This window comes from Nerophis ophidion, linkage group LG19 (genome assembly GCF_033978795.1).
Source record: "Nerophis ophidion isolate RoL-2023_Sa linkage group LG19, RoL_Noph_v1.0, whole genome shotgun sequence".
In the NCBI taxonomy this organism is placed as follows: Eukaryota; Metazoa; Chordata; class Actinopteri; order Syngnathiformes; family Syngnathidae; genus Nerophis; species Nerophis ophidion.
This window is the reverse complement of record NC_084629.1, coordinates 35,948,266-35,969,518: the sequence shown is the minus strand read 5'-3', so window position 1 is coordinate 35,969,518 and position 21,253 is coordinate 35,948,266. Positions and strand designations below refer to the sequence as shown.

The 21,253-nt window shown below is 41.5% G+C and overlaps 1 protein-coding gene across 1 annotated transcript in view; it reads left to right on the top strand.

The window, feature by feature from the left end:
- asmt (acetylserotonin O-methyltransferase) overlaps positions 1–21,253 on the top strand; it is an 80,593-nt gene that overhangs the window by 28,561 nt on the left and 30,779 nt on the right. Inside the window, exon 4 of the mRNA XM_061879906.1 lies at positions 8,647–8,715. Within this exon, the coding sequence (XP_061735890.1) occupies positions 8,647–8,715 (69 nt within the window). The remainder of the gene's footprint in view (positions 1–8,646; positions 8,716–21,253) is intronic.

The following is a 21,253-nucleotide window of genomic DNA, read 5'->3' as shown; positions in this document are numbered from 1 at the left end:
CTTAATGGATAGCATACAAACCAAAAATTATGTCCAAATATAATGAAAATAAACAAGAAAACACAACAAGTGCAAAACTTCACGAAGTACAAATCGAACAAAAAAAAAGTAATATACACCTCACGGGATGATATAAGTAAAAAAAATTGGAACAAATTAACCTTTTAATAAGGACCCAAACAAGTTTTGCATTAAATATTTAACAAGCAAGACTTATATGACTTTATAGTGACATGCAAAATCGAGTTTCAAATAATAATAATAATAATAAAAAAATATCAATGGCATATCAAATACAATTTAACCTTCCTCTTGTGTTAGCTTTCTGTTACCATCTCTTATGTTAACGGGTCGGTTTCGACCCATGTCTTAAATCAGCTGTAAAATACACTAAAAACAATTATCTATCATCCAATTTTTTTCTCATCTCTTGGTTACCTCGTTAGGCTTCCTTATCCTTGAAAATATTGGTTTTAATATTTTTGGTTTGGGCCATTGGGCCTTTTTTTGTCAGTATACCCCTCGATTTCAATTTTTAAAAATGGTAAAACGAACCTCAAGAGAATCATATAAATAAAAAAAAAGGTTGTTGTGTTACCTAACTATTACTAAGGGGTATTAGAACACATCTCTTAAATAAATGTGTTTTATTTATTTTTTCATTTTAAGAATTTTAACTATAGTAACATCTATGGTGTTACGGGTCAAATTCGACCCATATATATTTACTTCAAGAAAAAGGCTAAAACTTATTTTTTTCAGCAACAGAAATCCAACATCAAACAACCAACAACCAATCAAGGAAATGAAACCAAGAGAAATAGATTACTAGTTCCAAAACTAATAAAAAAACAAAATCAGAGTGGCAAAAAGTGACACTTTTAGTGTCCGTCTTTTGTTTGTTTTTGTACAGGATAACAAGGTAAAATGAGAATCCACTAAAGCTCACATGATTGGGAGAGGAGCTGGCTGTCAGTGTGTTCAGTTTTGGCTCTTATCATTGCTTTATCATCTTATTTTTATAACTGGGTCGAAACCGACCCTAACAACACCAAGGGCATAATTTCTACCAGAGCATTTTATAATTTAGTGAAAAAAATTAAAATGTTTTATTTTGTTGACAAAGAGGTTCCTGACAAAGTAAAAAAGCTTTGATGCAAAAAAATAAATGTATGTGGTGTTTTTATGCATTTAAAAACTAAAACGGGTCGGTGCCGACCCTAACACAAGACGAAGGTTAAATAAAAATTGAGTGCCTTTTTTTCTATTTGCAGCCTTCTGAGGTAAATATCAAAATGAACTTTCTCCTCAGGCTAATCATAAATCTGAAAATAAAACAACAATAATGAATAAATCAAACATTTAAACCTTGAAGTAGCAAGAGAAAATGCATGAATAAAACGTTAATTATTGCTCAGTTTGCTGCACTGTTTTTGCTTTACCACTGAATATGGAACAAGCAATACTTATATAACTTCAAAGTGCAAAATCAACTTTCAAAAAACAAAACAAAAAAAAACATCAATGGTAAAATAAATACAATTTAAATAAAACATTTAATGCTTCTTTTCTATTTGCAGCCTTCTGAGGTAAATGTCAACATTACATTTTTCCACAGGCTAATAAATCTTAAAATAAAATAACAATGAGATGGGTGGGGTTGGGAGTGGGGGGCAGGGTTAGGTGGTAGCGGGGGGGTGCATATTGTAGAGTCCCGGAAGAGTTAGTGCTGCAAGGGGTTATGGGTATTTGTTCTGTTGTGTCTATGTTGTGTTACATGTTGATGTTCTCCCGAAATGTGTTTGTCATTCTTGTTTGGTGTGGGTTCACAGTGCGGCGCATATTTTTAATAGAGTTAAAGTTGTTTATACGGCCACCCTCAGTCTGACCTGTATGGCTGTTGAGCAAGTATGATGGCATTCACTTAAGTGTGTGTATAAGTCGCATATATCATGTGACTTGGCCGGCACGCTGTTTGTATGGAGGAAAAGCGGACGTGACAACATATTGTAGACACCGCTAAAGGCAGTGCTTTTAAGGCACGCCCCCAATATTGTTGTCCGGGTAGAAATCTGGAGAAATTCGGGAGAATGGTTGGAAAATCGGGAAGGTTGGCAAGTATGAGTATTAGCGGCGAATGCAGTGTTACAGCGGCTCTGTAATTTGATATTGCCTCAAGGGCCAAATGAAATTGCACGGCGGGCCATATTTGGCCCGCGGGCCAGAGTTTGACACCCATGCAATAAAGAATGCGAATACACAAATACAAATAGACGGGGTAGATATTGAAAGGGTAAAAGAAACCAGATTTTTGGGAGTATTAAAGGGGAACATTATCACCAAACCTATGCAAGCGTCAATATATACCTTGATGTTGCAGAAAAAAGACAATTTTTCAACCGATTTCCGAACTCTAAATGGGTGAATTTTGGCAAATTAAACGGCTTTCTGTTTATCGCTCTTGTAGCGATGACGTCAGAACGTGACGTCACCGAGGTAATACAGCCGCCATTTTCATTTTCACATTACAAACACCGGGTCTCAGCTCTGTTATTTACCGTTTTTTCGACTATTTTTTGGAACCTTGGAGACATCATGCCTCGTCGGTGTGTTGTCGGAGGGTGTAACAACACTAACAGGGAGGGATTCAAGTTGCACCACTGGCAAGAAATCTGCCGCCAGACCCCCATTGAATGTACCAGAGTGTCTTCACATTTTACCGGCGATGCTAAGACAGACATGGCACAGAGATGTATGGATAACCTGCAGATGCATTTGCAACCATAAAGTCAACGAAATCACAAAGGTGAGTTTTGTTGATGTTGACTTATGTGCTAATCAGACATATTTGGTCGCAGCATGACTGCCAGCTAATCGATGCTAACATGCTATTTACGCTAGCTGTATGTACATTTGAAACTAGATACGCACATTTAATGCGAAACAAACACATACCAATCGACGGATTTAAGTTGCTCCAGTGTCACAAGATGCGAAAGTCCTGATCGTTTGGTCCGCACATTTTACCGGCGACGCTAATACGGCAGCCATGCTATGGGCCACTTCATTAGGTACACCCATGCTATGGCCGAATAGCGTCAATAGCTATTCGCTCAATAGCTTCAATTTCGTTTTTGCTATCTGCCTCCACACTCCGACCATCCGTTTCAATACATGCGTAATCTGTTGAATCGCTAAAGCCGCTGAAATCCGAGTCTGAATCCGAGCTAATGTCGCTATATCTTGCTGTGGTAACCGCCATGTTGTTTGTATTGGCAGCACTGTATGACGTCACAGGGAAATGGAGAGTCGCACCGCAAATAGCGAAAATCAAGAACTTTAAAGCTTTTTTTAGGGATATTCCGGGAGCGGTAAAATTTTGAAAAAAACTTCGAAAAATAAAACAAGCCTCTGGGAACTGATTTTTATTGTTTTTAACCCTTTTGAAATTGTGATAATGTTCCCCTTTAATAGATGTTTAAATGAACTGGAAATCTCATATACAAAACATCAACATAAGGTGGCAACAAACATTTCAATAATGAATAAAGCCAAATATGTTCTAGACCAAAAATCACTTTATATTCTCTACTGCTTGCTAGTGTTACCATATCTGAGTTATCGTGCAGAAATATGGGGAAACAACTACAAATGTGCGCCACATTCGTTAACTGTGTTACAAAAAAGATCGAAAAGAATAATAATGTTGGATATAGAGAACATACAAACCCTTTATTTATTGAGTCAAAAATATTAAAGCTGGATGATTTGGTAAAATGATGTACAAAGCAAATTATAACCTGCTACCAAAGAATGTACAACAATTATTCTCAACTAAAGAGGAGATATATAACCTTAGAGGAACATTTAGTTTAAAACATTTGTATGCACGTACAACACTTAAAACCTTTAGCATATCAGTATGTGGAATTAAATGATGGAATGGATTAGGTAAAGAAGTTAAACATTGTACTGATATGATCCACTTTAAGAGGTTGTTTAAATTAATAGTGCTTACAAAATACAAAGAAGAAGAATTATGAGAAACACTTTCTACTTTATTGAAAATAAGATATTCTTCATCTCAGTATGTTAATAATGACTGAATTAATTAATTACATGTTACAAAACTGTTGTATTACTCATTCACGGATGTCATTTTACTTTAAAAGAGGTCAGTGGATGAATGAATATGATTGTAAACGCTCTCCTCAATATTTGCACCTGGCTCGCTGACAACAAGCTATCCATACACTTAGGTAAAACGGAATCCATCCTATTTGGGTCCCATATCAAACTTAAGAAGGTCAGTGACTTCACTATAAAAGTGGGTGACATTGTTATCACCAGGAAGGATGAGATCACCTACCTAGGTTCCATTCTAGAGGCTAATCTTTCCTGTGATAAAATGGCAACCAAGGTGATCAAAAAGGTCAACCAAAGAACGAGATTCCTCTACAGAATCTCCTCTCTGGTCAACAAAAGCACCTTGAGGATTCTAGCGGGAACTCTCATTCAACCCTTCTTCGATTACGCTTTCACCTCCTGGTACCCCAGCCCCTCCAAAACCCTCAAATCTAGACTCCAAACATCCCAGAATAAACTAATCCGGTTACTTTTAGACCTCCACCCCAGATCACACCTCAATCCAACCCACTTCTCCAAAGTGGGCTGGCTCAGGGTGGAGGACAGAGTAAAACAACTTGCACTGAGCCTAGTCTATAAAATCCGCTACACCTCCTTGATACCGAAGTACATGTCAAATTACTTCCTTAACGTAAATGACCGCCATAACCACAACACCAGGGGGAGCTCAACAAACCACGTTAAACCCAGATTTCGATCTAACAAAGGTCTTAACTCATTCTCTTTCCATGCCACATCAATGTGGAATGCACTCCCAACAGGTATAAAAGTAAGTGCATCTCTATATTCCTTCAAAACCGCTCTAAAACAACACCTCCAGGCAACTTCAACACTTTACTAATACCCTCCTCCATTCACATCCCATCTCCCCGGATTATAAACAACTCAAATGTACTTCTAATGTATATACTTGTTCTTATGCTATCTGAACTCACTATGTTCTCTGCTGGCTGTACATATCCTACTAAATAAGACCTACACTGTTTCAATGTCCACATTTCTCTGTTGATGCAATTGTTGATGACTGAAGTTCTGATATCAACCAAAGCTCCTCATCCCACCCCCCGGATTGTAAATAATGTAAATAATTAAATGTACATACTATGATGATTAACTTGTGTGATGACTGTATTATGTTGATAGTATATATTTGTACCATGAATTGATTAACGTGGACCCCGACTTAAACAAGTTGAAAAACTTATTGGGGTGTTACCATTTAGTGGTCAATTGTACGGAATATGTACTGTACTGTGCAATCTACTAATAAAAGTATCAATCAATCAATCAATCAATCAATCAATCTGACCTGGGAAAGAGGTTAGGATTAAATAAGCTTTGCTTCTTCCTACTCCTTTTCCGACATGATGTGATGTGAAATGATGTGGGGTTGTTTGATGTTTTATGTTGTAAGTGTGTTCATGTTCATGTTCGAAATAAACAAAGAAAGAAAGAATTATCTTGTCAGACAGAAAATAAGCAAATATATGAGATATTTCCTCCTACATAGTGTGGAAGACTTGCTCTTCCGGGTTCTTCGGACTACCAATCAGCTTCGTTCACAGTTCCGAACAATGCTTCATTTTGCAATCCGAGTTTTTTTTTTTTATTGCTTTCCAGCCGTCGTCTTTTTACTTAAATGAGCACACAAATGGTTTCCCTCCATTGGGTCGTCTGTGGAAAGGCCCACTGCCCTTTTCTTTCCGGCTGCTGCCTTTTAACAGAGCGACGGGTGGGTTGATAAGCAGTCACCAGGTGTGTGATCCACTGCACCTGTCGCTAATCTCGAAGCCAGTCCTTCGCTGCAGGTCTGCAGGCCCCCCCACTCACACACACACACACGTAAATTTCAGTTTTTGCAGTGTGCAGTGTCCTCCCATTTACCACCAATGTTTTTTTTTTTTGTTGGTGTCATTCAGTCTTCCAGCTGTCCAAAGCATTTGTACTCGTATAGATTCCCTTTTCATCACTCCAAGCAACATTTTGTAAGTTTTACAATATAACTAAAACAATTCTTACTCACTAAACCGCCCCATGTGCGACGTCTGTAGGAGTGTGTTCATGCGTATTCGTACGTGCTATCGTAATGTAATCAAGCTAACCTGCTAGCAGGTTTACGAGTATCAGTGTTAGTGTTATTAACTTACAATGGTATTTTTTGTGTATTGTTTCAGTTTCATAAATTCCTCTGTAAATTCACCAAAATGTCACCGTGGAGTTATGGAGTTTGTTTAGCTGATTGTAGAGCTTTAGCTTCCGCAGCTAGTGGGTCCATGACGAGGACTTGTGTTTTGTTTGATCAGCCGTTTTACTGCCTTGTTGCAGACACCGTTTGGAAACTATTAAGGTATGTACAAAACACAAAACAAGTGTAATTTATAAAAAAAAAAAAACAGAATACAATAATTTGCAGATCCTTTTCCACTTATATTCAATGGAATAGATTGCAAAGACAAGATAGTTAATGTTCGAACTGAGAAACATATTTTTTTTTGTGCAAATAATCATTAAATTAAAATTTAATGGCAGCAACACATTGCAAAAGTTGCCACAGGGGCATTTTTACCACTGTGTTACATGGCCTTTCCTTTTAACAACACTCAATAAACGTTTGGGAACTGAGGAGACGGTTTTTTGAAGCTTTTCAGGTGGAATTCTTTCCCATTCTTGCTTGATGTAGAGCTTAAGTTGTTCCACAGTCCGGGGTCTCCATTGTGGTATTTTAGGCTTCCTAATGCACCACACATTTTCAATGGGAGACAGGTCTGGACTGCAGGCGGGCCAGGAAAGTACCCGCACTCTTTTATTACGAAGCCACGCTGTTGTAACACATGGCTGGGGATTGTCTTGCTGAAATAAGCAGGGGCGTCCAAGAAAAATAAGTTGCTTGGATGGCAACATATGTTGCTCCAAAAGCTGTATGTACCTTTCAGCATTAATGGTGCCTTCACAGATGTGTAAGTTACCCACTAATGCACCCCCATACCATCACAGATGCCGGCTTTTACACTTTGCGCCTAGAACAGTCCGGATGGTTCTTTTCCTCTTTGGTCCGGAGGACACGACGTCCACAGTTTTCAAAAAGAAATTGAAATGTGGACTCGTCAAACCAAAGAAGACTTTTACACTTTGCATCAGTCCATCTTAGATAAGCTCGGGCCCAGCGAAGCCGATGGCGTTTCTGGGTGTTGTTGATAAAAGGCTTTGGCTTTGCATAGTAGAGTTTTAACTTGCACTTACAGATGTAGCGACCGACTGTAGTTACTGACAGTGGTTTTCTGAAGTGTTCCTGAGCCCATGTGGTGATATCCTTTAAACACTGATGCAATGCCACCTGAGGAATCAAAGGTCACGGGAAATGCCATTTACATGCAGTGATTTCTCCAGATTCTTTGCACCCTGTGATGATATTAAAAACCGTAGATGGTGAAATCCCTAAATTCCTTGCATTAGCTTGCTGAAAAATGTTGTTCTTAAACTGTTCGACAATTTGCTCGCGTATTTGTTGACAAAGTGGTGACCCTCGCCCCATCCTTGTTTGTAAATGACTGAGCATTTCATGGAAGCTGCTTTTATACCCAATCATGGCACCCACCTGTTCCCAATTAGCCTGTTCACCTTTTGGATGTTCCAAATAAGTGTTTGATGAGCATTCCTCGACTTTCTCAGTCTTTTTTTGCCACTTGTGCCAGCTTTTTTGCCACATGTTGCAGTCATCAAATGCCAAATGAGCTGATATTTGCAAAAAATAACAAAGTTTTCCAGTACAAACATTAAATATCTTGTCTTTGTGGTCTATTCAATTGAATATAAGTTGAAAAGGATTTGTAAATCATTGTGTGGACGTTGCGTCCTCGCAGTCCCACTGTCAGACACGACACAGGTTTTAACAAGATTTTAATAATAATGTTTTCACAAAACTGTACTGGAGCGTGACTTTTCAGTCTCGTCTGTATCCTCTCTTCCCTCCTGCTCCCGGCCGCTTGCTCTTAAAGGCAACAGGCGATTAGATTAACACGTACCGCCTGTGAAATCTACTCACCTGCCAGCTGTGTCTCGCCGTCAGCACTGCCACGCCCCCGTCTGATGGTGCTCTGTCCTCAGCACCTTGGACAGAGGCGCTGACCTTTCCTCCTGCAGGCAGCGCCGGCCACATCTCCCTCCACACATTGTATTCTGTTTTTATTTACCATTTACATGCACAACGTGGCAACTTCACTAGTTTTGTGTTTTGTGTATTAGTTTCCCTTCTTTGCACTTTGCGATGCTATTTTCTCTTTTGCTAGCCGTTTAGATTTAATTCTATGACCTATGAACGATTTGTATTTTCATTTTGAAATGAAAACCAAGTTCACATACTGTTTGTTTAAGATAGAAAGTGCGATACAATTATGTCCTACATAACATAGTAAATAATCGTGATTTCAATATTGATGCAAATAACTGTGATGATGTTTTAGTATCAGTTTGATAAAACAAAACATGTATTGTGTGTTCTAGGGAGGGAAGAAACCAATACGAGAAAGCCTTTGGCGTCAGCTCGACGGACTTATTCGAGGCGCTCTACAGGTAACAATCTTTGATGAAGATGCACAGACATTTGTTTTCCCTCCATCGACGCCTGATGGCGGTCATACAGCAGAATAGGTGTCTTCAGGATTCACTGCTGTCTGGAATGATTATTATCTTTATCATGGAGCCCAAGCATTCCACATATTGGCCCTGATGTCCAACTTTTACTTGTTTACAACCCAGTTGCTATGATTATGGTATGTTGTGTTGCGTTTTGACCCGTTCTTCCTTCGGTCAACGCCCCCCAGATTGTTTGATGACACATAAGCTGGTTTTAAATCAATCAGAGACAGAGGTTGCTCATTTTTCTATTTTATTACCAAAGCGCCTTGGGAGATCAATCTAGATACAACATTTCAAAGCTCGGTCCGAATTGATCTAATCCTAAAATGGCAGTTTCTCCCTCCTCACTCACTCTCACCCGCCCCTCTTCTTCTCCTCCCTACTTTGGACAGTTGAGATAACAGATTTGTTATGGCTTCATTCCGACATTCCACACTCAAGGTCTATGTAAAAAGGCTCAGACTTTAGCTGTTCTAAAATCTGACTAGGAAATAAAAAGACAACCAAATCCAACAATATCTGACTAGGAAATAAAAAGACAACCACATTCATTATTATTGCAGTGACTTTTCACACTCGCAACAAGAATTGTGTTGGAATAATCGGGAGTGTACTCAAGCTGTACACTGACTGCGTGACTTAGTTTAAAGTAGGGAGACTGGTGCACAGACGGTCACCACGCGATCCTTGACAGAAATCGGGTCAGGGTCCAGTGGCATTGAAGTCCAAGGAGACTGGGGACACTTTCATGCTGCAGCCTTCTTCCGCAGTTGTGGTAGTTCTTAAATCTACCGTCTTCTGCCACTCCACCGTTGAGGTCTTCATTGATCCCTGGCTAGGGGGCAGTCAGGTACTAGGCCTTTGCCAAGAGTCACCTGGGGTAACGGTAGTAAAGGGTTTAACCTCCTAGTGCCCCAAGACCCCCATAGTGGAGCCTCCACTGCCAGATGCACTTTAAAGGGGAACGTTATCACCAAACCTATGCAAGCGTCAATATATACCTTGATGGTGCAGAAAAAAGACCATGTATTTTTTTAACCGATTTCCGAACTCTAAATGGGTGAATTTTGGCGAATTAAACGCCTTTCTTTTTATCGGTCACCGAGGTAACACTCTCGCCATTTTCATTTTCAACACATTACACATTACAAACACCGGGTCTCAGCTCTGTTATTTTCCGTTTTTTCGACTATTTTTTGGAACCTTGGAGACATCATGCCTCGACGGTGTGTTGTCGGAGGGTGTAACAACACTAACAGGGAGGGATTCAAGTTGCACCACTGGCAAGAAATCTGCCGCCAGACCCCCATTGAATGGGCCAGAGTTTCTCCACATTTAACCGGCGATGCTAAGACAGACATGGCACAGAGATGTATGGATAACCTGCAGATGCATTTGCAACGATAGTCAACGAACTCACAAAGGTGAGTTTTGTTGATGTTGACTGCCAGCTAATCGATGCTAGGATGCTATGCTAATCGATGCTAACATGCTATTTACCGGCGGTGCTAAAGCAGACATGGCACAGAGATGTATGGATAACCTGTAGATGCATTTGCAACTATATTACGTTTCCTTCCACCCACATTTAATGCGAAACAAACACTTACCAATCGATGGATTTAAGTTGCTCCAGTGTCAAAAGATGCGAAAGTCCTGATCGTTTGGTCCGCACATTTTACCGGCGATGCTAACGCAGCTATTCGGCCATGCTATGGCTATGAATAGCGTCAATAGCTATTCACTAAATAGCTTCAGTTTCTTCTTCAATACTTTAATACTCCAACCGTCTGTTTCAATACATGCGTAATCTGTTGAATCGCTTAAATCGCTGAAATCCAAGTTTGAATCCGAGCTAATGTCACTATATCTTGCTGTGATATTCGCCATTGTTTGTTTGTATTGGCAGCACTGTATGACGTCACAGGGAAATGGATAGTGGTTTCGAAGATAGCGAAAATAAGGCACTTTAAAGTTTTATTTAGGGATATTCCGAGACCGGTAAAATTTTGAAAAAAACTTCAAAAAATACAACAAGCCACTGGGAACTGATTTTTATTGTTTTTAACCCTTTTGAAATTGTGATAATGTTCCCCTTTAAATATACCGTCTTCTGCCTGCTCCGCCGTTGAGGTCTTCATTGATCCCTGGCTAGGGGGCAGTCAGGTACTAGGCCTTTGCCAAGGGCTACCTTGGGTAACAGTAGTAAAGGGTTTAACCTCCTAGTGCCCCAAGACCCCATAGAGGAGCCTCTACTGCCAGATTCCTAGGATGAATGAATCCATAGTGGTACTCAACGGCAGTGGTCCCCAACCACTGGGCCATAGCCCGGTACCAGTACGAGGAACGATCGGTACCGGGCAGCACAAGAAATAAAAAAAATATATATATATACATATATTATTATTATTTTTTTCAAATTATTAAATCAACATTAAAACACAATATATACATTTTATATCAATATAGATCAATACAGTCTGCAGGGATACAGTCCGTAAGCACACGATTGTATTTCTTTATGAAAAAAAAATAAAAATAAAATAAACCCTCCGCCCCCCCGGTCCGTGGGACAAACTTTCAAGCGTTGACCGGTCCGCAGCTACAAAAAGGTTGGGGACCACTGCTCAACGGGACCAGTTTTCGGTATTTTTGTAAATGGGTTATACCAGGGGTAGGGAACCTATGGCTCTTTTGATGACTGCACCTGGCTCTCAGATAAATCTTAGTTGCCATTGCTGAACACGGTAACTAATGAATAATTCCGCAGTGTCAAAAATAACGTTCAAAATATAAAACATTCTCATGCATTTTAATCCATCCATCCGGTTTCTACCGCACCCGTTCAAGAAGTCGCATTAATGGTAAGAATTATTTTATTTATTGTTGGTTAGCTTCAGAATAACAATGTTATTAAAAATCAATCAATCAATCAATGTTTATTTATTTAGCCCCAAATCACAAATGTCTCAAAGGACTGCACAAATCATTACGACTACAACATCCTGGGAAGAAACCACAAAAGGGCAAAGAAAACTCACATCCAGTGGGACGCCAGTGACAATGATGACTATGAGAAACCTTGGAGAGGACCTCAAATGTGGGCAACCCCCCCCCCCCTCTAGCGGGCCGAAAGCAATGGATGTCGAGCGGGTCTAACATGATACTGTGAAAGTTCAATCCATAGTGGCTCCAACACAGCCACGAGAGTTCAGTTCAAAGCGGATCCAAGACAGCAGCCAGAGTCCCGTCCACAGGAAACCATCTCAAGCGGAGGCGGATCAGCAGAATTGTCCCCAACCGATACACAGGCGAGCGGTCCATCCTGGGTCTCGACCCTTGACAGCCAGTACTTCATCCATGGTCATCGGACCGGACCCCCTCCACAAGGGAGGGGGGGACATAGGAGAAAAAAGAAAAGAAGCGGCAGATCAACTGGTCTAAAAAGGAGGTCTATTTAAAGGCTAGAGTATACAGATGACTTAAAAAGAATACGGTTACTTATTATACTCTAAAAATGTTGGTGTTACTTAAAAGTGCACGCATTTAGTTGTATTCAGTCTTTAAAAAAATATATATTATATGGCTCTCACGGAAATACTTTTTAAAATATTTGGCTTGTATGGCTCTCTCAGCCAAAAAGGTTCCCGACCCCTGGGTTATACTGTATAGTGCTTTTCTACCCTTCAAAGTACTCCAAGCGCTTTGACACTATTCCCACATTCACCCGTTCACACACACATTCACACACCGATGAAGGGAGCTGCCATGCAAGGCCCCAACGCTCTAACCCCCACGCTCTGATGAAAGACTGGCAACAGCTGTTTCTAAGGGGCGTGGGTGGTGAACAGCCATCGCCTTTGATTACAAAAAGTTCGACGAAAAGGTCGCCTGGAGGGGAGTCTGGCCCTGCTTCCCCTCCGCTTTGTAATCCTCGGGTCAAGACAACATCTTTCTGTGGATTACAATATATCAATATATCAGTGGAGTTTTACAAGCCTTCTTCTTGGTTGGATCAAAGACAGCTTTTGTCTTCTCGCCGGGCGAACTGATCTCAATATAACTTCGATACAATTTTTCCGACACCTGTCTATGGCAAATACAATGTAAATTAGCATCTCGCTAGCACATTTTGACAACATTTGGGCTTTTACAGATCTTTGCAGAAAAGTAAGGGGTGTGCTCACTTTGCTGCGTCGGAATGCGTTCATTAATTGCATGATTGCCCGCATGCCGAGCGTCTGATTACCTCACTGACTTGATGCCATTGAAAAAGCCGCACGCCGTCGGAGAGTCGTCCAAACAAATTGGAATCGGTCCTCGACAAGATGCACTTGTCAACCGCCGCCTAATTGACAGAAGAGTAAACACGGACACCTGCTCTCCATGCTGGAAGATGTTTGTCTGTGTTGATTTCCTCCGAGGAGGCGGGGGAGGAAATGAGCGGTAGGCATTGAGAGCTTTGTTGGAGCAGCATGACTCAGACTCTTCTTTACCGCCTGCCATTTAACCAGCCGCATGATGCACCTGAGTCATCTACGGCCAAGTGTGGAAGAGGACTCCAGTTCCAACAGTCTAAAAAAACAGAGAGCACAGATTGGACTGAGAACATTAAAGACTTGCTTTAATATTCATCACTCAAGAAATGACAGTGTTTCCCCTCAGAAAATGTGTTGGTTAAGGTGGTGTCTCTCCGGCGGACAGGGGTGGGTGGCTGTAAGCGTTGGTGTAATTCGGCCATCACGTCTCCACCTCGTTGCTGCCACCACAGCCTGGGGGGGGGGTCAATACACGACAGGCTGCTGTGAAGTAGGCCGGCTTCGTCGCGTGAAGAAGCCTACAATTTTTGAGTTGTGTTTTCCGCTCCATATGCTGAATGGCGATATTCGATATATACAGTTGTGATCAAAATTATTCAACCCCCACACAATTTTGGTGTTTTAGCTAGTTGGACATTTATTCCGTATTTTGTTTATATCCATCCATTTTCTACCGCTTATTCCTCTTTCGGGGTCGCGGGGGCGCTGGCGCCTATCTCAGCTACAATCGGGCGGAAGGCGGGGTACACCCTGGACAAGTCACCGCCTCATCGCAGGGCCAACACAGATAGACAGACAACATTCACACTCACATTCACACACTAGGGCCAATTTAGTGTTGCCAATCAACCTATCCCCAGGTGCATGTCTTTGGAAGTGGGAGGAAGCCGGAGTACCCAGAGGGAACCCACGCATTCACGGGGAGAACATGCAAACTCCACACAGAAAGATCCCGAGCCTGGATTTGAACCCAGGGCTGCAGGAACTTCGTATTGTGAGGCAGACGCACTAACCCCTCTGCCACCGTGACCAACATATTTTATTTATATCAATCAATCAATCAATCAATGTTTATTTATATAGCCCCAAATCACAAATGTCTCAAAGGACTGCACAAATCATTACGACTACAACATCCTCGGAAGAACCCACAAAAAAGGGCAAGGAAAACTCACACCCAGTGGGCAGGGAGAATTCACATCCAGTGGGACGCCAGTGACAATGCTGACTATGAGAAACCTTGGAGAGGACCTCAGATGTGGGCAACCCCCCCCCCCCCCCTCTAGGGGACCGAAAGCAATGGATGTCGAGCGGGTCTAACATGATACTGTGAAAGTTCAATCCATAGTGGCTCCAACACAGCCGCGAGAGTTCAGTTCAAGCGGATCCAAGACAGCAGCGAGAGTCCCGTCCACAGGAAACCATCTCAAGCGGAGGCGGATCAGCAGCGTAGAGATGTCCCCAACCGATACAGGCGAGCGGTTCATCCTGGGTCCCGACGAGCGGTCCATCCTGGGTCTCGACTCTGGACAGCCAGTACTTCATCCATGATCATCGGACCAGACCCCCTCCACAAGGGAGGGGGGGACATAGGAGAAAGAAAAGAAGCGGCAGATCAACTGGTCTAAAAAGGAGGTCTATTTATAGTCATATCAAATAAAGATGTGTCAAATAGACAAATGCACCTTAAATTGTAACACTGTATTTTACAGTGTTGCCATTTCTAATATAAAGTAGACTCGCGATGAAAGCGCTAAAAACTACCGGTACAACAAACTTGACGGAGGAGACGCTGTCGAAGTGGAGGCACGTAATTAAGGCACACCCTGAAGAGACGGTCAGAAAGAAGCTTGAAGATGACCTGTAAAACTATCTATGCAAAATGTTGACCTGAGAACCACCATTATATGTTATGTAGACCACAAGGAAGTGTTTTACATGTACAGTTATGATCATAATTATTCAAACCCCACACAATTTTGGTGTTTTAGCAAGTTGGACATTTATTCCGTATTTTGTTTATAGTCATATCAAATAAAGATGTGTCAAATAGACAAATGCAACTTAAATTGTAACACTGTATTTTACAAAATAGCAAAAAATGACATTTTTCTTAATATTTCATTGACAAAATGATTCAACCCCCTAGTTCCATGCATCTTTAGTACTTAGTAGAACACCCTTTGGCAGTAATGACATCCTTCAAAGGTGATACATAAGCGGACACAAGCTTCTTGCAACCATCTACAGGTATTTTAGCCCATTCCTCTTGGGCAAAGGCCTCCAGTTCATTCATATTCTTGGGCTTGCGTGCTGCAACTGCCTTCTTCAAGTCCCACCACAGCTTTTCTACAGGATTTAGGTCTGGCGACTGTGAAGGCCACTCCAGAGTCTTCCAGCCCTTCTTCTGCAACCACTCTGATGTTGATTTGGAGGTATGCTTGGGATACCTCCAAAGGTCCAACGTCTCCCAAGCCTCAGCTTCGTCACTGACTTCATGACATTTGCAGCTAATATATCCTGCTAGGAAATAGAATTCATAATGCCTTGAACGCGCGGGAGATTCCCGGTACCTGAGGCAGAGAAACAGCCCCAGAGCATGATTGACCCCCCACCATGCTTAACAGTAGGCGAGGTGTTCTTCTCTTTGTAAGCTTCATTTTTTCTGCTCCAGACATAACGTTGATTCATAGGCCCAAAGAGTTCCAGTTTTGTCTCATCACTGCATAGAACAGTTTCCCAAAACCTTTGGGGTTTGTCCAGATGATTTATGGCATACTGGAGTCTATTTTTTTCTTGTACCTGGTAGTCAGAAGTGGGGTGCGCCTGGGAGTCCTGGCATGGAGGCCTTCATCTCGTAGTGCGCGCCTTATTGTCTGGGACGAAACCTGCGTTCCCCCCTCTGCAATGTCCTGTTGTAGTTCCTCAGCTGTTACCCGGGGGTTTTTCACCACTGTACGCACACAGCATCCTCTTTCTACCACGCCCAGGTAGTGTTTCCACTGTGCCTTTAGCTTTAAACTTGCGAATTATGCTCCCAACTGTGTCTCTTGGAATGTGTAATGTCTTTGCTATTTTCTTATATCCATATCCTTTCTTATGAAGACAAATTACCTCCTCTCTTGACTTCTTTGACCACTCCCTGGACTTCACCATGTTGCAAATACACCATTGACCATCTACAAGAAGCTGAGCGTCACAGTCTTTTTCAATCAGTTTAATTGTTGCTCGTTATGGTTCTAATCACATCCACAGGTGTTTTCAACACCTGATTGAAAAGACCTTATTCAAATTCTGTTCTTAAGAGTTATGATCTTCAAGGGGTTGAATAATTTAGTCAATGAGATATCAAGAAAAATGACACTGTTTGGTATGTTACAAAATATAATGTTGTAATTTAAGTTGCATTTGTCTATTTGACACATCTTTATTTGATATGACTATTAACAAAATACGGAATCAATGTCCAACTTGCTAAAACACCAAAATTGTGTGGGGGTTGAATAATTTTGATCACAACTGTATCTCGATGTTTTTTCCATAAAGTAAAAACAAAACACAAAACAGTCCTAGTTACCTGAGATACTAAGTATGTCATTATTTTTGACTTATTAAATATTGACTTACTAAGACAAAATAGTGATTAAGTCAAATGAATGACTTACTGTAAATAAGCGTTTGCAATAAGCTTCTGGGGGGGGGGGGGGAAGTTAAAAGTGGGGCCACATGCAGTCCTAGTTTCCTGAGATACTAATTATGTCGTTATTATGCCACATTTTGACATATGCTCAACTCATCATGCTTAATTTTTACAGCATTTGGGAAGCCTGGAGTTGATTTTTATCACGTAAATGTTATATTTTTATCAACAAGTGATAACAGGGACCCTGCCATTCAAAACTAGGCTGCTACATTACTAGTGATTAATGTAACCATAGCTGAAAAACAATAGTACAATAGCAATAGGAGAGACTATTCATTCCTGAACACCAAGGAGTTCATGTAGGCTTTATGATGCACTTACATTATTATATACACTATCAGAGACAGAAACTCTTCATTTAACATAATGTAATAATAATAATAATAATAATAATAATAATAATGGATTAGATTTATATCGCGCTTTTCTATTGCGCTCACAGAGAAGTGGGGACCCATCATTCATTCACACCTGGTGGTGGTAAGCTACATATGTAGCCACAGCTGCCCTGGGGTAGACTGACGGAAGCGTGGCTGCCAGTTTGCGCCTACGGCCCCTCCGACCACCACCAATCATTCATTCATCATTCATTCCCCAGTGTGAGCGGCACCGGGGGCAAGGGTGATGTGTCTTGCCCAAGGACACAACGGCAGCGATTTGGATGTCAATAGCTGGGAAGCGAACCTGCACCCCTCAGGTTTTTAGCACGGCTGCTCTACCCACTACGCCATGCCGCCCCATGTCCTTTTTTTTTTTGCTGCTTCAACACAGAAAAAGGTAAAGTGAAATGACTTAGTTGTTAACTGTAGGTCAATATTGCTTGTCTTTCTCTCAGACAGACAGGGCTTTGTTGCTGCCCGTAACAAACACACACCACAAAATTAGCTAATTAGCCTCCACATCAAGGACTGCAAGCGAGCTGAGCTGCCACTTATGTTTCTAGAACGTCCACGGGCTCGTAGTGATGTTACTAGTAACTGACTGGAAGGTGTTTATTATAATTTGGGGAGAGTCCGCTGCCTGATGCTTACCTGCTAAACCCCTATCTGCTCATCACGACGCTGGAGTAAAGACTCCATGCGCTCTGATTGGCTGTTACAGCTCTGCGTGTAACCAATCAGATGGTTCTGTGGGTGGGACAATGATGGGTGCTGCAGAGACGTACTGACAGAGACGGAGGCAGAATGAAGCGGAGCAGCTTGTTAAGACTTTAGCTTAGGCGGCGGCTCTTTGTAGTCTTAGCGGCTGCCTTAGCATCAAAGTGCCGCGGGAAACCCTGAGATGAGAGGTGACTAGAAATCAAGTTGAATCGTTTATTCTACAAGCAAGGAGTATGTACAAACAATTGTCATACCGGCGCTTGAGGGAGGGAACCGATCTGTTTAACGGTCGGAAGAATCTTTAAAATAGTTGCCCGTCTCTTATGCTTTTGTCCACCTCAAAACGGAAAGTTAACTTGATGTGTGTGTGCACATTCTCCTCCACTCTGATTCCAGGCTGGTATTTCAGGGTTTCCTCTAAACTAGCGGGGGTGTATATTGTAGCGTGCTGGAAGAGTTAGTGCTGCAAGGGCTTCTGGGTATTTGTTCTGTTGTGTTTATGTTGTGTTATGGTGCGAATGTTTTCCTGAAATGTGTTTGCCATTCTTGTTTGTTGTGGGTTCACAGTGTGGCGCATATTTGTAACAGTCTTAAAGTTGTTTGTACGGCCACCCTCTGTGTGACCTGTATGGCTGTTGACCAAGTATGCCTTGCATTCACTTATGTGAGTGTAAAAGCCGCAATATCTTATGTGACTGGCTGTTTTTATGGAGGAAAAGCGGACGTGACGACAATATTGTTGGCTGGGTGGAAATCGGGAGACTCTTGACTTCTGTCCCTTGATGTCCTTGATGAAAAGATAGCTGTAGCGAGCATGAGGTCACACTTGCTAGTAGCTGCTGCTCCGGTTGGACTTTCTCTACTTAAAAGCCGCCAATGTCCTCTTAATATTTGCACAATTTGTAGATGGCTGTCCGCGGGTCAATCTGCGATAAACAAACCCCGTTTCTGTATGAGTTGGGAAATTGTGTTAGATGTAAATATAAACAGAACACAATGATTTGCAAATCCTTTTCAACCCATATTCAGTTGAATGCACTATAAAGACAAGATATTTGATGTTCAAACTCATAAACTTTATTTTTTTTTTGCAAATAATAATTAACTTAGAATTTCATGGCTGCAACACGTGCCAAAGTAGTTGGGAAAGGGCATGTTCACCACTGTGTTACATCACCTTTTCTTTTAACAACACTCAATAAACTTTTGGGAACTGAGGAAACTAATTGTTGAAGCTTTTAAAGTGGAATTCTTTCCCATTCTTGTTTTATGTAGAGCTTCAGTCGTTCAACAGTCCGGGGTCTCCGCTGTCGTATTTTACGCTTCATAATGCGCCACACATTTTCCATGGGAGACAGGTCTGGACTGTGTCACAGTTTTTTGGTGACGAACTCCAAGATGCGGAGATGGAGGCAGGCATGGAATGTGAACACATGATTTAATTAAATACTAAGACAAAAACAAAACCAAAAGGGTACAAACACAAAGCGCGCATGATGCGGATAATCAAACAAAAGGAGCTAGCCTGGGAGCTAGAAAATAACGAGCAGGAGCTTAGCGGGCAGCGAACAGGCAAACAGAAGTCGTACTTGTATATAGAAAAATAAAACGGAAGCAGGGAGCAAAAAACAGTAAGCTAAAAACATCAACTGAATATAGCTTACCGCTACGCTGCAAAGACAAGGTACGACACGACAGGAGCGATAACACATCACAAGAGCGACTAGACGTGACATCGACAAGACAATACAATGATCCAGCAACTGACACAAGACAAAGGAGGTACAAATAGGAGCCGGCTGATTGGCAACAGCTGTGGCCAGATGCCAATCAGCCACAGCCAAAGGGGAACACAGCACTCAGGCAACAAGACAGGAAGCTGACAAAATAAGAGCACTAGACAGGAACTAAGTACAGGAAATACTAAACACACTGAGGAGGAACACAGCACTCAGGGAACAAGACAGGAAGCTGACAAATTAAGAGCACTTGACAGGAACTAAAAGACAGGGAATACTAAACACAGGAAACAGACAAATGCAGAGGAAAAAACTAAAATATAGACAAACTGTCAGGGGCAAGCCTGACAGACTGCAGGCGGGCCAGGAAAGTACCCGCACTCTTTTTTTTTTTTACGAAGCCACACTGTTGTAACATTTGTTTTGCTGAAATAAGCAGGGGCGTCCATGATAACATTGCTTGGATGACAACATATGTTGCTCCAAAACCTGTATGGACCTTTCAGCATTAATGGTGCCTTCACAGATGTGTAAGTTACCCATGCCTTGGGCACTAATACACCCCCATACCATCACACATGCTGGCTTTTGAACTTTCCGCCTATAAGAATCCAAATGGTTATTTTCCTCTTTTTTCTGGAGGACACCACGTCCACAGTTTCCAAATATAATTTGAAATGTGGACTCGTCAGACCACAGAACACTTTTCCACTTCACATCAGTCCATATTAGGTGAGCTCGGGCCTAGCCAAGCCGGCGGCGTTTCGGGATATTGTTGATAAATGGGTTTGGCTTTGCATAGTAGAGTTTTAACTTGCACTTACAGATGTAGCGACCAACTGTAGTTACTGACAGTGGTTTTATGAAGTGTTCCTGAGCCCATGTGGTGATATCCTTTACACACTGATGTCGGTTTTTGATGCAGTACCGCCTGAGGAATGAAAAGTGTAATATCATCGCTTACGTGCAGTGATTTCTCCAGATTCTCTGAACTTTTTGAGGATTTTACGGACCGTAGATGGTAAAATCCCTAAATTCCTTGCAATAGCTTGTTAAGAAATGTTGTTCTAAAACTGTTCGACAATTTGCTTACATTAGCATTTCATGGAAGCTGCTTTTATACCCAAGCATGGCACCCACCTGTTCCCAATTAGCCTGCACACCTGTGGGATGTTCCACATAAGTGTTTGATGAGCATTCCTCAACTTTATCAGTATTTATTGCCACCTTTCCCAACTTCTTTGTCACGTGTTGCTGGCATGAAATTTTAAAGTTAATGATTATTTGCAAAAAAAAAATGGTATATCAGTTTGAACATCAAATATGTTGTCTTTGTAGCATATTCAACTGAATATGGGTTGAAAATGATTTACAAATCATTGTATTCCATTTATATTTACGTGTAACACAATTCCCCAACTCATATGGAAACGGGGTTTGTATATAAACATCACATCCCCATCACAGACATGCTGACAATGATCCAGACAACGGCTTGCGTTTTGTTTACATCCGGTTTTGCACTGTTTTCAGTAATCAAAGTCTTTTTTTTGGTGGTTGAGTTTTCAGCGCATCACTTGTCAATAGTGCACAAATAATAGGCAATATATA